Source organism: Dinoponera quadriceps, unplaced genomic scaffold, assembly GCF_001313825.1.
Source record: "Dinoponera quadriceps isolate SergipeBrazil2010 unplaced genomic scaffold, ASM131382v1 scaffold1872, whole genome shotgun sequence".
Classification (NCBI taxonomy): domain Eukaryota; kingdom Metazoa; phylum Arthropoda; class Insecta; order Hymenoptera; family Formicidae; genus Dinoponera; species Dinoponera quadriceps.
The window spans coordinates 1,903,216-1,920,194 of record NW_014555944.1 but is presented as its reverse complement, the minus strand read 5'-3'; the positions used below and the strand labels follow the sequence as shown (position 1 = coordinate 1,920,194).

The 16,979-nt window shown below is 44.9% G+C and overlaps 1 protein-coding gene across 3 annotated transcripts in view; it reads right to left on the bottom strand.

Moving 5' to 3' along the window:
* Positions 1 to 16,979, bottom strand: part of LOC106745953 (retinal guanylyl cyclase 2) — a 54,152-nt gene that overhangs the window by 12,600 nt on the left and 24,573 nt on the right. For 2 of the 3 annotated variants that reach the window (XM_014622021.1, XM_014622019.1), the window contains exons 3-11: positions 15,023 to 15,387; positions 13,124 to 13,287; positions 10,148 to 10,274; positions 9,269 to 9,421; positions 4,518 to 4,887; positions 3,076 to 3,374; positions 2,225 to 2,330; positions 1,566 to 1,668; positions 254 to 442 (exon numbers count right to left, since the gene is read on the bottom strand). In XM_014622021.1, the coding sequence (XP_014477507.1) occupies positions 254 to 442; positions 1,566 to 1,668; positions 2,225 to 2,330; positions 3,076 to 3,374; positions 4,518 to 4,887; positions 9,269 to 9,421; positions 10,148 to 10,274; positions 13,124 to 13,287; positions 15,023 to 15,290 (1,779 nt within the window). In that variant the 5' untranslated portion in view covers positions 15,291 to 15,387. The remainder of the gene's footprint in view (positions 1 to 253; positions 443 to 1,565; positions 1,669 to 2,224; positions 2,331 to 3,075; positions 3,375 to 4,517; positions 4,888 to 9,268; positions 9,422 to 10,147; positions 10,275 to 13,123; positions 13,288 to 15,022; positions 15,388 to 16,979) is intronic. The other variant, XM_014622020.1, reaches the window with a different exon arrangement.

Sequence of the window (16,979 nt, the reverse complement as noted above, 5' to 3'; positions counted from 1 at the left end):
CCTCCTCGCCGAAGTACGATCGCCAAAGCAAAGCTCGGTATATCAGGAAAAGCGAGAAGCACGATTTCCACGATATTCCCGGCCACGTCGTGCCGGCTCCTTCGCCAGGTGTGTATCGGAGTTAGTCGACTCGATTAGCGGGTTTGCCTCGATCGAGGCTGAGGAAGCCTCTCGGTGGACGAAGGCGATTTTCGCGCCCAGTTTCGCGGCAAAATGAATCGAGAATGCAGCCCGTTATTGGCGCGATACTTACGTTATACCTGGCGCGTGGATCCTTGAAGAAAGTGTGCCGCGGCAAATTCCCGCTGTTGGCCTGCAAGTAAGGCCTGAGGGAGTTCACGCTTCCCAGCTGGAGCAGATCCGGCTTCTCGACTTCCGGGCCGCCGAACTCCTGCAGCTGCTGCAGCCAGCAGCACAGCATCGCCTCGATGCCCTCGTCTACCTGAGAGCACACGTGAGCCGCGCCGCGCGATAAAGTGCTTAACGCGAAAACCACTCGAGCGATACGTATACGAAGGTAATAGGATCGAGATAGATATATACACAATGCCGCCGCTGGAGAGGAGAGGGTCGGTCCTAATGCGATTCGGGCCTTGACATGAAAAGGACCACGAGAGTGCGACGAAAAAAGATCCCAAGAGGAGCTAAGTGATATTTTATTTCCACCGAAGGGAAGACGCCGAGGAAGAATCTCTTTATGTTTGTCTCGTACACTTTAAAACTCTTACCTACACCTCTTACGCCGTTTTTTCACCTTCGAAATGCGGAGCTGCCTTCATCTCGGCGAAAAATAATTTTCTAGAAAATATGACATTCTCTCTCTCTCTCTCTCTCTCTCTCCCTGCGCACGTGTTCGCGTGATATTCCTTTTTATCTCAAGTATTCAGCCGTAAAAGCGTAGAACCACGAGAGATTAAGTGTCATTTCTCAAGTATGAAGAATACGACGACGTAAAAGTGGTTTAACGTCCAGCGTAATAGCGGGGTGTGTTTAAAGTTCGCGTCGGTCGGTTCAATGAAGCCCGGTGAACCAATGTAGCGCTGACATTTAACACTTCTTTCTTTTTTTTTTCACCGACCACTTCTGCCGCGCCAACTGGTAATTTAGGAACTCGCGTATCGTGCGCAGCCGTTCTCGCGTGAAATATATCCTTCCAGGACTGTGTAGCGATCCTTTTTCCCGTAGATAAAGTACGTCGGGAGGGATTTTACCCCGCCCGGTGGCGAGGAAAAAGTTAGTGCTAACACAATTCCGCAATCGTGACCCAACGACGATTCGCGAGAAACTGTTTCCGACGGATCAGGACTTCATTTCGGGCGCGCGGTAAAACGCAAATAGCGGTGTAAAATTTTGCAACGTAGCCTGCCGAAACCGGTAAGCCTTGATCCGTGCCACATATTCCTTTTTTTCCCGAAAATCTCCGCGATGGAACGATCGAGGATACTGACTGAATGAATCGGAGTCGAATTTCGTTAGTAATTCCGTTCGTTGTGACCCTTAAAGACGTTGGTGGGACTGAGAAGTTAAAGACTTATGCATTGTGCGTCAAGCGGGATCCCACTCACCGTTCTCGAATCTACTGGAGGCACTTGAGGGAAAACGAAGTCCGACGTCGTCAGGATGATTTTGTACGGCCCCTTGGACATCCTCTTCTTGATCAGGTGCTTCCTGCAATGCATCGTTAATCTTTTTATTATTAAACTCTTGAACCACTTTAGGGCCTTCGGAACGGGTCAGTTTCGAGATTCAGGCTATCTACATTGTATTCTTCATTTTTTACTATATTTAACACATTACGTGAAAAAATGATGCAATAATAATAATAATAATAATAACAACATGGTATTATATATTGAGAATTATATTACACTTGCATTAAGGTTATAATTAACATTTGAATTAAACTGTCGTTTTTCCATATTCATTTAATTTCAACGTGAAAATATTCGAAATAAATAAAGAACGGAAGAAGACTCATCGCTCGTATTTCCTTCGTCCATTGTACCAATTGTAATCTAGAAACGGTACTGAATAGTTGTAAGAGTAATATATTCATGAGTCGTGACGAGAGCGTTGAAAAAGTCTGAAACCGTATGGTTACCGTATAGTTACCGTATAAATAGTGCGTACGCGTGCGAAAGGGATAAAAGGCATGGTCACTTCCTACGGTTCGACCAGGATCTATTAATGAATACGAGTACAAGGTGATAAAGTGATCGCTCACCGGACTATAATCGCGATGGCGATGGTGACAAAGGTGAACAGCAGCGACCCCAGAATAATAGCTACGATATGTGTGATGCGGAAAGACATGTCGGCCAAGCCACCTGCTGAATAACGAATTTATTGCGTTACTGCGTTACGACGTCGTCCTTCTTAAGGGTGATATTTTTGGATTCGAGGGAGCCGTCGTCACTTGATTGACGCTCGGCGCTGCAAAGATAGCCTACCCTTCGCACCTTTCTTCAGCCCGCAATAATACCCGTCCTATATTTAGCAATACTTTCCTCGATAGCGCGTATCACACCGGCGTGCCGCACGTATATTGGCTGAGATTTTAATAAATAATAAATAAAATCTTTCTCTTAATGTCGCTTTTATCAGCAAAAAATACATAGGTTGTCGGCTATGTATAATTAATAGAGCATCACCCGTGAGAGGTGGCTTATATCATTATCATAAAAATTATTATAAAAAGATGTGTAACTTGCAATGTTAAATCTCGAGGTATTTCGAAGAGAACCAAGAAAGTATACGCGAGCGTAAAATATTTCGGCCGATATTCACAATCTAATATTCAAGATTGTCTTAAGTTTATCTTCAGATGCTACACAGCTCGTTTTATTGGTTACGAGACATCTGCAGACGAACTTAAGACGGTCTTAAATATAAGATCCGACTATAAATACCGCCCTTAAGTAGAAAGAGATACTGCGTGTCCGCCCGCGAGCTAAATATTTCTCACGAGCATCGTTCAGCAGACAACGTAAGTGAATTACCTGGTCAAATTGTCGCGTATATTTACAGTATAGGAGCAACATGTATCCATCTCATTTACTTCGCTCTTATACTCACCCCCGCAGTCGGCGTCGTCGTCGCAGGACAGCAGATCGGGGCTCTCGACGTTGAGGAACGCCACCGCGCTCGGCGTCAGCTGTTGGACCAGCAACCGCTGATGCCGCTCGACCACCGCGAGAATCGGCTCCCAGCCGGTGTCGCGCCAGTCCATTAGGGCGTACGTGTACATTTTGTTGTTGTGGCTGTCGATACTGCTGTTGTCGCGCGTCAGCACGGCCAGCGACTCGTTCAGCCGGTCGAGCAACGCCACCGTCGCGTAATCCTGCGTGCCGTTGAAGACCTTTCGCACGTCGTACCTGCGTGCGAGAAAGACACACGGTGAGAGGGAGAGAGAGGGAGAGAGAGCGGCCTCCCGTACGAGGCTTCTTGCACGAGGAGGCGACGCGGCGTCGCGACGCCCGGCTAGTTCCTCACGCGAATTAATCACGGATCCGCATTACACGGATCGACGCTCACAATTAACTCGACTCGACAATCCGACATGCGCGATTTGTATTATAATTCGGGGGAACGCGGGATTCCGCGCAAACACGATGGACGAAATCCACGTCTCGTGATTACGCGGAGCTCCCTTGAACTCCTTCGACGGGGGTAGGGGGGAAACTTCGATCGAGTAGATTCCGCGATTTGCGCTGCGTGGAAAATGGATTCGTCAAACACGGCGTTTTTGCGTTAAATAATCGTTAAGTACCGAAGATACGTTTTAGCAAAAAGAATTATATATGTAGGGCTGTATCTTGGATTTACTTTATCTTGGATCCATGTCGATTTCAGGTCTTTATCCAGTAATCTTTTCACTTTGCTAATGTGGTAATTCATTGTCGCTATAAATGAGAATTTCGACGGTGGACACAACGAATAATCGCATTATCGAAGCGAAAAGATCACTGGATAAAGCGCTGAAATCGACGTGGATTCGAAGTAAAGTAGACCAAAAGTACAACACTTTCCTCTGGACACACCGAGGAAACCCATTTAGTCGACTGAAATTAAATCCTTGTTTGAATATGGGCAAATAAATATTTATAAGAATCAAGGTTTAGTTTGGGATTTTCCTCTTTCATTATTCAAATAAGAATTTAGTTTAAGTCAACTAAGTGGATTTTTCAGTATATGACAGATAAGTGATTCCGAGTTCGAACATATTAAAGATTTTTCTTCGACTAAGCAGATTCAGATGTCGACGAAAAAGATTGCATTAATATATCACTGGTATTTTTAATCACAAACACTTATAGAGAGGTTTGTTAACAGAGGTTGCGCTTGTTGTATTTCTAACCTCCGTCGAGGTTTTTCCAATGTTTTCTTTCAATTTTACTTTCTGCGAAGTTTCTCGGGGCAATCCGCGCAGATACTCCGAATCCGAAATGGTCCCGCTCACATAGGCAGCTGCATCGACTGGGAGTTTCTTTAAGCTAACACCATCAATAAGCGATTACCTTTGATCGAGTGGCGCGACCGCGACTAGGTTCTCCGTCGTGGCACTGCTGAGGTTTCTCGGCGGGAAGAATCTCCGCGGAGTTTGCACCCTCCGCACCCCCTCGTCGTCCTGCGGAGTTGCGTACCGACTATTGCGAGTTATGTTCGACGTAGAAAAATTGGAAGACTGAGTAATCGCGAAATGTGCCAAGGTCGATGGATCGGTGGTAAGCGAGGTCGGCGAGTCGTCCTCCGGGAGGAACAAGTCGATATCCTCCGTGTGGATCATCAGGATGACGGAGTTCTGGATGTGCGTTTGCCAGGCGACGTCCAGCTCGATCAGAACGCGATTCGTCATCTCGTCAAATAGCGGCAGGCAGAGCACCGTGGCTGATGAAGGACAATTATTAGGTTTAGGCGCGCGTGTATGTGTGTGTGTGTGTATGTGTGTGATAGGCGCGTGTGTACGTGAATAAATGTGACTGTTGCCGCCGTGTGCCTGTGTGATTGTGCAAGAGAATTCGATATGTTTGCGAATAAACAAAGGGTGGAAGATCCAGGCGAGCCCAACACGCCAATTGATGATAGTAATTGAATTATTCATTATGTGGCGTCGTCATCCATGATTATCTGTCAGAGTTTTACTGATCTGCGATTCAGCGGTCGCGTTGGTAAGAAAGGACGAGGCGAAACGGATCTATCTGTTTTATTTTGAATTCTCATTCTTCGCAAGAGATATATAGATAGATAGATAGATAGATTTATTTATATTCTGGAATGAGACACATTTAGGTACACTATTAATAACGAATTCACAAAAAATATATATATAAGTGGTTATGAGTAATACAAATAATAAAATATAAAAAGAAACAAAACACATTTGTGAATAAGTATAATAGGAAAATAATTGAGAACAAAATTATCAGTGAATGCATGACAACTTTAAATCAAATGTGCAGTGATTTATAATAAGTACTTGCAACAATATATATTCATGAAGCTTTAAGAGTATAGGTAATAATATTAGAAAAAATGAAAAATAATTATACACAAAATAAGTATAAGAAAATTATAAGTAATGATTTCAAATAAGTAGTCTAAGCAGAAACAGATAACAGAAAATGAATATATGAGAGAGAGAGAGAGAGAGAGTCGAAGGATAAAAGAAGTTGTGTGATAATTAGCGATTAAGATATCCTTCTCTATTTAATTACATTATTCAGAATACACACCACGACTCTATCCAGAATACACATGGAAATTCTATTCACACAGTACACATTCAGTACACACACACATACATATACACATACACACACACACACATACATCGTTATCATCGGTATTATACTCAAGTAAGCTCCACGGTAGTTTACTCTCGTTAATCAACAAAACTTAATTCATTAGTAAGTTTGTTTTCCGTGTTGGATCGAAAGTCCCAACACCGGGAGATTAAATGCTGACGGTGTAATTGCTACGTATTGTACGCGCGATCACGTTTAGTTAAGTAGGCGTTTAATAGATTTAATGGAGTAATTTTTGAATGAGATTCAGTGGCAGTTATTGATGTTCCGATATTGAACGATATTCGCCGCCGATTCTCGCACTTGATCTTGCCACCTGAAATTTCGCCGGGTCGCTGAAAACAACGAGCGAGCGAACGACGACAGAGGAAGTCTCGAGCTAACGGGGACTAATTTCTTTCCTTTTTTATTACGCGCAGTTACGGAGCCACGTACTTGCTTATTCGAATAATAGGAGACGTTCCTTGCTCTGCGGCCACGGGCATGCATGTACGTGTAATATGAGTACGTGCGTGAGTATGTGGATGTATTATGAACGAGGAGAGATTGATCGGTGGGGCGGAGACGGGGAGAAGTAGCGGAGCGAAAAGGGCGAATCGTGAAAAATGATATATTGACTAACGACCGCGGAGGAGCCAGAGTGCTCGCGATTAAGCTTACACAGCACTCCCCTTTTTCGAAGGCAACAAACTAGGAAGAGTCCGAAACTTTAATTAAAATGTAACAAGGCCGATGCCGGGCAGTCGAAATAACGTCATATGCGCGCCGTGGGCGCGCTCGTGAAAGAGGGATGGAAAAAAGAGAGAGAGAGAGAGAGACTATTTATAATTAATATTAATTGAGTCAACGGTCAAATGAATATTAATTAAGAGCAACTTTCTTTCTGCGCTGGAAATGCAATTGTGACTTTGAAACGTCGCTACGGGACGACGAAACGAATTTCTGACGCGATAATTGAACAGCTCGAGTTCCTCCGTCGAGAATGCGCGCCGGCGAAGCTTCATTTCGGAATTTTATGCCTTTCACGAGAGAAACGATACGGCTAATTGCCGAATAATCCTTCCCCCGGGGCTCGCGAACGGGTCGCGAGCGCGGGAGCGAAACGACCGGCCGTTTCACTCTTAAGGTCGAAATTAATTAAAGCGACGAGCTCTCCCTGATTACGTCGCATCTTCTATTGAAATATACATTCGCACAGGCGCGGATGCCCGCTCTTCGAAAGTATCGCGCCGTTATCCGGCTCATTTGCATCCACGAGCGCTACCAAGCGTCGTAAATCGTCGCTAACCAAGTCGGCCGTTTCTCCTCGCGAGGCTACGAAGACGTCGATCTCGCGATGATATAAAATTCCCACGGAATTTCAAGCGGCCACGCGACGCGCGTAAACGAACCCTTGACTTGGCCTCCCTAATAAATGACTCGTTTCCCTTCGCGCCCCTTTTTCCTCCCTTTCTTGTTATTTTTCTCTTCGCTTTATATGCGCGGCGTTTAGAAAAAAACCCTGGGTTTTATCGCGTTGACTCTTCGCAGTTAAACACCCCGTATAGAACACGTCCTGGCTCTCTCTCTCTCTCTCTCTTTTTTCTCTCATGTTCCGTTGAGCGAGTTTTGCACGTATGTCTTTTTACGTAAGCGAAAACGACGGGGCGATTCCGGAAGGCGTTATTAGCTCCTGACTTTCATAAACTCGCGTACCGTGCACGCGCGTGATTTCCCGAACCTTTATGCGCTGCTTACTTCACCGGTCACACACACATACAAATACACACACACACACACACACACGCATCAGCCCGATATCCATTCAAAACGAATAAAAAGATCCGCAAACAGTGTAAACAGTTTTCTATTCGAAATCCGTTTTTCGACGCGTGTAAACAGCAATAATTCGCCACATCGTGTACCGCCACGTTCCGTTTGCCTTGTTTGTTTTTACAAAGCGGGCGAAATAAATTTCTGATCGTGCGTTAATTTGCTTTTATGCGGATGGGAGGGAAGTTTCGCGAATTTCGTCTTGGCGAACGTCGCCTTCTCGAGCCCGTCGTAAAATTAAGTCCCTCCCTCGCACAATATCGGCGCTTCTGTGCGATTTAAAAAAGGGCTCGTTCGTTTGCAATGAAATAACTCGATCGGCGGGCTCGACGTGTCAGAGAGCGAGTAAATGCGCGGGAGTTGGCTGGAAATTTATGAAACGAAATTAATGTCGGAAGTCTCCCGCAGGGAGGCGGCTCGCTGCGAAACAGCAACGGCGAAATAAACGGAATTAAACAATCAAGTCGCGAATCCCCCTCGGAACAGTTCGGATGGCGGGCAGCGTCGTCATCAAACTTACACCGTGGCGGGTCGGAACTGCCGTGAACATCCTCGATCGCGACGGGATTTAAAGCGAAGGGACGAACTCTCTTTCTCCCTCCTTCCCTTTTCATCTCGAGGGAGGTAAGCGCGCCATTTCATTTAATCTTCGATTCGATAGTTCCGGCGAGTAACTCCGATACACGGCGGGTAACGTTCGCGCAGCTCCCACACAATGGAATTAAGCGTACGCACGGTATACTGTTAGAAAAACCCATATTAAATTTAATAATCTGGCGAAGACGATTCAATAATCTCCGCAAAGTTTTCTTATATTACCAAATTGTGAAAATTAATAACCATATTGATGTCACATTTAATAATATATAATAATTAATAATACATAGTTATAAAAAGTCATATTCTGAATCCACTTTCCATCACGCGCGATTTTACGGTGCTGTAATTATTTTGTAACGTGGGCTATCGGTTCTCACAACAGTGCTCTTGAAATTTAATAACACCATTAATAATTTTTATCACATCGTTTCTGAATTATTATTACAGCGTCATTATGAAAAGTTGATTCAGAGTATGACCTTTCATAACTGCGCGTTATTAAAAATTATGTAATATCACTTTGGTTATTAGTTTTTATAACTCGGTTATGTAAAATAAACCTGGCGAGATTATTAAATTTAATATGAATTTTTCTAACGGTGTGCGCGTCTCTTCTTAGCCGGTAACATATAACGAGCGAAGACGCCCGACGCCTCCGAGGCGCCCGTATATTTCAGCCCGCCGCGACGCGGCGACTGTTGAGGCTCGCGCGGCTCGCTGTTAAATTCTACGTTATTATAATATTCGAACAATTCCAATATACCATAACGTGTTATAACATGTCATATTTAAATCCATACAAAATTATATCACATCCATAATACGTTAACCGACATTGAAGTAAGAAATGCATTATTTTAACACTTACAAGTCTTATTTCACACTCGTTGAATGTCGCGACTCACAAAGTATTGAAACAACAGAGACACGATACGTGTTAAAAATTAACGGACAATTATATCAAAAATTTCGCACAAAAACTTTAACAAGGACCGATTTTAATGCGAGTATAAAATGTTCTTTACCGTTTTTCTACACACACAGACACTTACCTCGACGCGAGACGCTGTGCAAGGACTTCAGGATTCTGCGAATTTGCTCGAGGGTGGCGTGACGGGGTAGAATCAAATGGTACCGCAGGACGACGCCGATCCTTCGAAAAGCGCTGATCACGGCGCGGTCCAGGCTGGACCACGGCTCGCGATCTGCGGCATCAGATCGGCTCGGTTAACGGGCGATAAAATTCAATAAAATTCAATACGCTCTTCGCGTAATCGGATTTCAACGGACAGACCGGCCTGCTATCCCTCTATTATTGCGCCGGCTCTACGGCACGTGGCCCGAGATTGCGATTTAATCCTTAACGCTCTCAATTTGCGATCATGACATCACGATGCGCGAAGAAGTCATACGTTACCTTCTCTCTCGTGCGGAGCACGTGGAGCAACCGGGCTCGCTCGTGCACTCGCGTTTGCCGGAATAAACGCGTTGGAAATGCGCCGCGTCATTTCCATTCCGTTTCCGTGAATTGACAGAGAGACAGGAAAATATTAACCGATCGTTACCAAAGATCATCCTTCAACGTTTCAAAGCTCTTTGCGTGAAAAAGGAAAGGAGATTTTAGCCAAGTTTTGTAAGTTATCGCGCAGTCCATCGGCGAATCGAGTACAGCTTAGCGCGAGCTCACTGCGTGTCTTATTACGGTTAACGCAAATTACATCCTCAAAACTCACTGTAACTTATGTGAGAGATTCCTTTCTTGTCATTTCTTTCGTGTCGTACAATTAAGAGATCTCAAATTATCGATCGTAAAGAAGGCTCGTGAAGGAAACTTGGTTTTATTATTATCATCCCTGTCTGTGCGCTTGTGCGATAAGAAGATTTGTCAACAATAATTACGGTTTGAGCATCATTTCCCTCTCGGGACTTACCGGTACCGATGATAGCCGCGGTTTTCCACTGCAGATGTAGGAATATTTCCGCCACGGCATTGGCCATCGACGGCAGTGACGGAGAAAGCCTAATGATCGATGAGTGTTCCCTCTCCGTCGAATCTCTCTGAAACATAAATCGAGCCGATGCACGCGCTCCTCTCTGGAATTTTAATCACGCGATAATTGAGACGTTATATTTTCGGTCTACGGTCCGTGTCTACTATTTGAGATCAATACTATCCGGTGAGAACGAGATTTCAGAGAAGCATTCGTAATAAATTTCTCTCTCGCACATTTTATCTCGTTAATAATATTCCGTATGCGCTTTATTTATTTATAATGTTTCTCACATACGTCTTTCATGGTAAGACTAGACTGAAAATGTTCTTTGCAGATGTATCTTTTGTCAACTCTCTCTCGTATTTTGCGTTGAAAAGTTTTTAATAAATTCTCACGAAACAAAGGAGGTTTACACGGTTCTATCGTCAAAGGTTTATTACTCTAAATAATTTTGTTATTAAAGTTATTAAAATTTTTCATGAAATTTCATTAAAAAATTTTATCAAAAATTTTATTAAAGAAGATTTACACGGTTTTAATATTAAAAAGGAAATACTTTTCAAGAAGGTTAAAGGTTAAACAGATAGAAACTGCGCCGTGAAATGTAATTCCGCTTTTAACCAAGTCGAGAAATATCCGAAAGTGTCTGTCGGACCCACTGAAACGTTGACATAACTGTCGCCTCGGGAGAACGTGCGGGAGATCTACGAGAGGATAAAGACGAGCTCCGCGAGTGGTGAGGTGACGATTTGTTTCGCTCGGGAGCAAAGTGTATTTCATTGATCACGGGGATGCGCGATGATTCACGCGGAAAATTTGACGAAAATCGGCGTTACCGTTTTATCGTCGAGCCACTCGACAACAGGCGCCGCGCGGTTGCGCCGGAACGTGCAGAAACTGCACACAAGCCAATTAGAAAACCGGGCGGATGGCGAATAAACATTTATCCGGTCTAACTCAAATACCGAAAATACACTGGAAAGTTTGATAGCCGTCGTTGAATTTATTTCTTTCGGCGGAATCGATTGATGAAGTGAGCGACGCGAAATTTACTGCTTCCTCGATTTCAGTTCGGGTATTACGTACGTGATTATTTACGGGCATGTTAATTAATTTTCATTAATTTAATTTCGCTCACCGAAGAGGGAGGGGGTGGGGGGGGGGGGAATTGCGGCACGTTAAATAACGCCACGACATACTTCGCGAACGTGCTGTTCATAGCGCGCAGAATTTGTGACTGATATACTTTTTCTCCTCTCTTTCTCTCCTTTTTTTTCTTTCGTTTTTGTTTAAATTTCGCGAGACGGCTTTGGACGTTAATTTATTCCACGTGCGAATGTGATGTAATTTATTCTACAATGTGTAATTCGACGCGCGATCAAAGCGCACGGCATCGTTGATCTGTGGAACACGTGTCGAATTTCGCGTGTAAAGAACAGCTATCGACGTTTTCAAGAGTATAAAACAGATAGCTGCAACATCCATCGAATGCAACGTACGGTCACTTGAACAATGGCCGGATGACGTTACGCTGCAAATACATGAACGTTTCATCCAATTTGTATCAACAATAGCGACGGAAATATCTGAAATCAATGACTTTCTCTCAGCGGACCAGTGAAAAAAATCAGTGTATGGTCAGACACGCGCTCGGGTCGCACAATGTTTCGTTATCTCGACACGACGACGAGTTTCAGATTTTTCTCTTAACAATTTTTCACAGTGATGGGAAAGAAGAAGAAGAAGAAGCACTACGACCGTAGACATACAAAGTAAACTGAGCGTTGCTATTGGAAAGCCGAAGCCAAGATCGAAGCACAGAGATGTGTTAACAGTGATGTTTTCTCTATCACATAATACTGTAAAAAAAAGCGATGTGAGGGAAATAGAAGAGTGAGAGAGTGAACTTAGTGAAAGAAAAAAAGGAATAACGTGTATTTGATTATGTGAGAGGCACACTAATAATACACGAGCGTAAACACACTCGTAGTTATTAGTTCATGATACTTGTAACTATGTGTCACTTCTTTTCTTTCCTTCTCCCCACCATTATACAATTAAACAAGGAAAGCATCGCTGTCTCTATTGCCCTCTCTTACTAACAAATGAATGTTCCAATTAGTGGCAAAATAATCTTATCGTGAAAATAAATCAATAAATTAGTAATATATCTGTTAAGCTAAGCGAATCAAATTGATTTTGATCGAAAGTTTCAACATTTGCTGGTTCTACTTGTATTACATTTTTTAAATTTATGATCAGATTTAAATTAATTTATAATATCTCTTCGAAAGAGAGTGACGGAAGTGCAATTTAGCGACATGTAACCTTGATTTTGTCCCAATTTATAAATATCCTTGATCTTTCCTCGACCTTGGCAGTACGATTTCAATCGCTTGAGATTAAAGAATAAAAGAACAAAAAGACATTAGGGAATAATTGCGAAAAAAGTTAAATAACTGTCTCGTATTAGCAGCCAACCTCTAAGATGTCAGCGAGTAACCGTTCGAAATATTAGCAGCACGACTTCTTTAATTCTATTTAATACTTATAACGGATAATATGCAACATTTACGGCAAAAATACATTCTTTCAGGTAAATATGGAAATATGTTATCTGACTTATTAAGGAAAATAGGCGCGATCGTGGGACAAATTGGGGCACTGTCGCTAATTGGGACATTCACCGGCTCTCTAATGAGAATACTCAGTCTTCTACATGTCCGTGATTACGACGCAGCAATTATCAGATATTTCGCGTCAAGCACGTTCTCGGGAAGCTTTTGACGGTCAAAGCGACAGAGATTCGCCCGTCTTAATCCAGTCGATATCCCGACCGGCCGGCGTAAACGCCGGGCGCACCGGTGGAAAACGGCGTGGGAAGAGGGAGTTGGATTACGTTTAAACACTCACCAGCGGGCAGGTCCAAGTGAGCAACGGTTTATTCCCAAGATACGCGAGCTTGGCCGCCACCTCGCAAATCGAGCTGTCGAGCGCCGCTATCACTGCCTTCGTTTTGCTTTCGCCCAAAGCGTGGATCAGGGCGCCCAGGCCGCCGGTCTTCGTCTCACACGTTACTGGAAATTAATTTGCCGCGCCATTAGATCCCTCTGCGCGCGTGTGTGTGTGTGTGTGTGTGTACGAACGGAGCGTTCGCAGGGAATGTTCCCTCCGCATACCGTCCACCTCGGCAACTTGTTAGCCAGGTACGTGCGAGCGAGCGAGTGAGCGGGACGAGCGGGGTGATACGAGGCACGATGTGTGTGTGTGTGTGACGTATATTGATTTAATGGAGCAATTTTCAATGGGTCGGCTATCGATTCCGATAAGCTTGCCATCCAACTCTCCTCCCTCCTTTACCGTAGGTTAATAACGAGACAGCTTCCGCGTGCTGCCGCGCTCCCCGCTCGTTACAGCTGATATTTAACAACACGGAACGCGTATTTGGCGTCGCCCCCGTTCAAATGCTATTCAAGCGTCCACGTATTACGTGCATTCGTGTGTGCGCGCGCGCGCGCGCTGCTCGGCCGACGGCATTGTGCAAGATATAATGGCGCGGACAATAACAGCAGGTGGGATGTTATTAGCTGCACTTTCTGAATACCTGGAGCTCCACTAGCGCGACGGCTCTCCCGCAAGAGCATCAAGTTCGCGTCGAGTCTTCGTCGTCTCCGATTCTCCCGCTCTCGAATATATCAATATCCCGGCTCTCTCGGCGGATCCCGCTGCGTTGGGAACGTCCGGGGGCGGCTTCGGGGTCTCGCCGAGCGTTCAATTGTCAAATTGCGAAACGACCTCAACGGGCGGCATCCGACGTAAACAGTCGGAAAGAGCTTTTCGCGGCTCACCAGAGCGGCGCATTTGCGTTAGAAATGCGTGTAACCGGCGGGTTTCGATTTGAATTCGTAATTGGGCTATCGGACAGCGCGTTATTCGGGCGTGTGTAAATTTCGTCGCCGTGTAAAACGGGGAAGCGCGGACGATCATATCGCGAACCGCTCTCTACGTTGCGGCTGGAATGCCGTTGCTTCACGGAACGTGGACATTGAATTGTATGACGTTATAATGTACAACCGCCGGCGGTGTACATCATTTTTCGCAGTTTCTCGTCGAGGCTCGTCCAGCCGAGATACTCGAGAGACCGGGGGACGTTCAATGGCAAACGGTAAAAGAGTGGCGACGATCGGAATATTTTCTCTTCAAGCGACTGCGTAAAATAACGTTTTTCTTGGATTAAGAAATAATATTTTAAAATAATATTAATATTGTTCAAAACATGTTCCTCGGTATTGTGTTGTCACTTATTGGGATTTTAGATTATTTCTGAGTGAATAGACGTACTTTTCAGTTCTTTACGATCGATTAGAAAGGGATTTAATTGAAACACAGTCATTTTCTCGAGCACTGTGACGGAAAGACCGGTGGGGATCCCGCGGACCCCTGCGTGGTGGTCACGTATGCGAAGACGCGAAATGTGTACATCTAGGTTTAAACAGCGATTCTAAGAATCGACGAGGGAACACAAAATTTGAAGCGTAAATGCAAAGCGTCATTAATTCACTCACGAAAATTCAAATTGACGGCGACAAAAGTCAGGCTGTCTTCTGATCTAATGACTTGCTACTGCGACGTTAAAATTGCGAAACAATTAGTGCGATATATGAAATTAAAAATACAGCTAGCTCTCCGTGGAAACTCGCAACGCTCGCGTGGTTCCTCCGCTGCGTATAATTCCTCCCCCCCCCCTTCCGTTTCCCCTTTCGTCGGGCACGCCGGTTGCGCGAAAGTTGACACACGAGTAATGGCACTTACGGGATCTTGGCATCACGCTGATCGAGAGCTCGCCGGCGTCCGGCGCGCGCTCCAAGTGATCCTGTATCTCGGTGACGTTGATCTCCCAGTCGCATCTCTCGCCCAGGAAGACTATTACGTCCGCGTCGGACCGGGTTTGCCCGTGGGCCATCTCCGAAGGATAGGTGGACGTGCACGAAATACGACCGGCCGAGGAGGGAAGAATGCACCGGGATAGGATCGCGATCGGGATCCACCACCAGAACTGACGAAAACAATTCCCGGCCATGGGCCCCTGGACCCTGCCGACCACGTTACCACGACGGCGGGAAACGGCGAGACGACACCTTGTCTTGTCTGCCCGGCCCGTCCACCCTCGTCACTATCTGCAAAACACCAAAAATCTTCCATTAGCGCGATCCTTGGATCGGCACTTAACGGATTATTCTTAAGGGGGGATGGAACGGCAGCCGAATCCCGATAGGAGTGTCGGTAGTGAAATCGTTAGTAGTAATATTACGTTACGTCATCGAAGTCGTTAGACATATGACGCATATACGATCATGAAGAGAAACGGGGAACGAAAACAATTGATCGGTCAGTCTTTATCCAATTATGCTTCTTGCTGTTGCGTCTGTATGAATGTATCAGTGTGTGCGCACGCATGTTACATACCAAAGAAAACGCGACAGCACCTTCGATGGTAGATTCAGAAACTGTACAAGATGTTCGATAATTTTCTCGAGATTCATGGTGCGCGGGTAAAATGGAAGAAGCTGGACAAAATGGTAAATGATTTTTCTATTCAATTTCACCCGTTCCTTTCTTTGCCCCTTTCATACATATGCCTTCCGTGAAATCTAACAACGTCGTGTTGCAATATAATATCCTATTTTCTCCCCCCTCCCCCGTGCGTTTTCTTGCAGTCAGGATAAAATAATGATAACGGTAAAAATCGTGATAATAATTCAATTTGATCGGTGTGTTGAGTTCAAGTTAGCGTTCTCGCTTTTCGCTCTATGAGGTCAGGTTTTAATTCGCAAAGTGTCGCGGAAAGGGAGTCTCCCGCAACTCGACACGTAGGGTGGATATTGCGAAAGTCAGTGAAATCGGGAGGACTCTGTCGGGAAACGCAATGAAAACGCGAGCGTGGCTGTCCTTTCCTTTAACGGGACGGGACGGGAACAAAGAGCCTCTGCGGCGTAATTAGCTCTTTAAGACGATGCCGTCCGAATCCGGCGGCGAAATGCGGTGTTTTCTATGGAACAGCGATCGACGTGGACCACCGCTCTTTTTCTTCAGCCGTAGTTGCAGCTTTGTGCGTTGCGGAAAGGTCGCGGTTTAGCGACGAGCTGAATACCAATGAGAAAAAATTGCGAACAAAGTTACATGAGCTCGCGGGCCCCTTCGAGAAGCAACAGGCAATCGATGTCCCGTAGTTATTAGCCAACGAAATACTATTCCTGCCGTGTAAACCTCGAGTCATTATAGAAACTGATTTAGTAAGAAAATGTAGGAATATACCGGCTGCCCTCGGGGCGCCTTATCGTGCGCTTCTTCTCGTCGTTGTGCATTTCTTTGACCAACTTGAATTTTTCCCCGAACGAGTTCACTTTACAATCTTATAATAACTCATCGCGTTTATATACTCGCAGCCGTAATACATAAAATTACAGTAAAAAAACTGTTAAAACCGAGTGTCAACATATTTTTCCGTAAAATATCGCGCGATCACCATTTCCATTAACGGGAGAATGTTGAATCTGCGCGTCGTTCACGTAGAAAAACTAACGGACAAGAGCGCGAAGAATCCGGGAAAGCGCTGATAATTGTATCAATTAGTACCCTTTCGCAGGATTGCGGGGATTACACGTCGCTGTCGTTAAACGAATGTTGAGATAATTGTTTTACATTCACCGTAACCACCATTGTACCAGCGTATTAACGCCGTAACATCGTTACCCGCGTTGCCGCAACG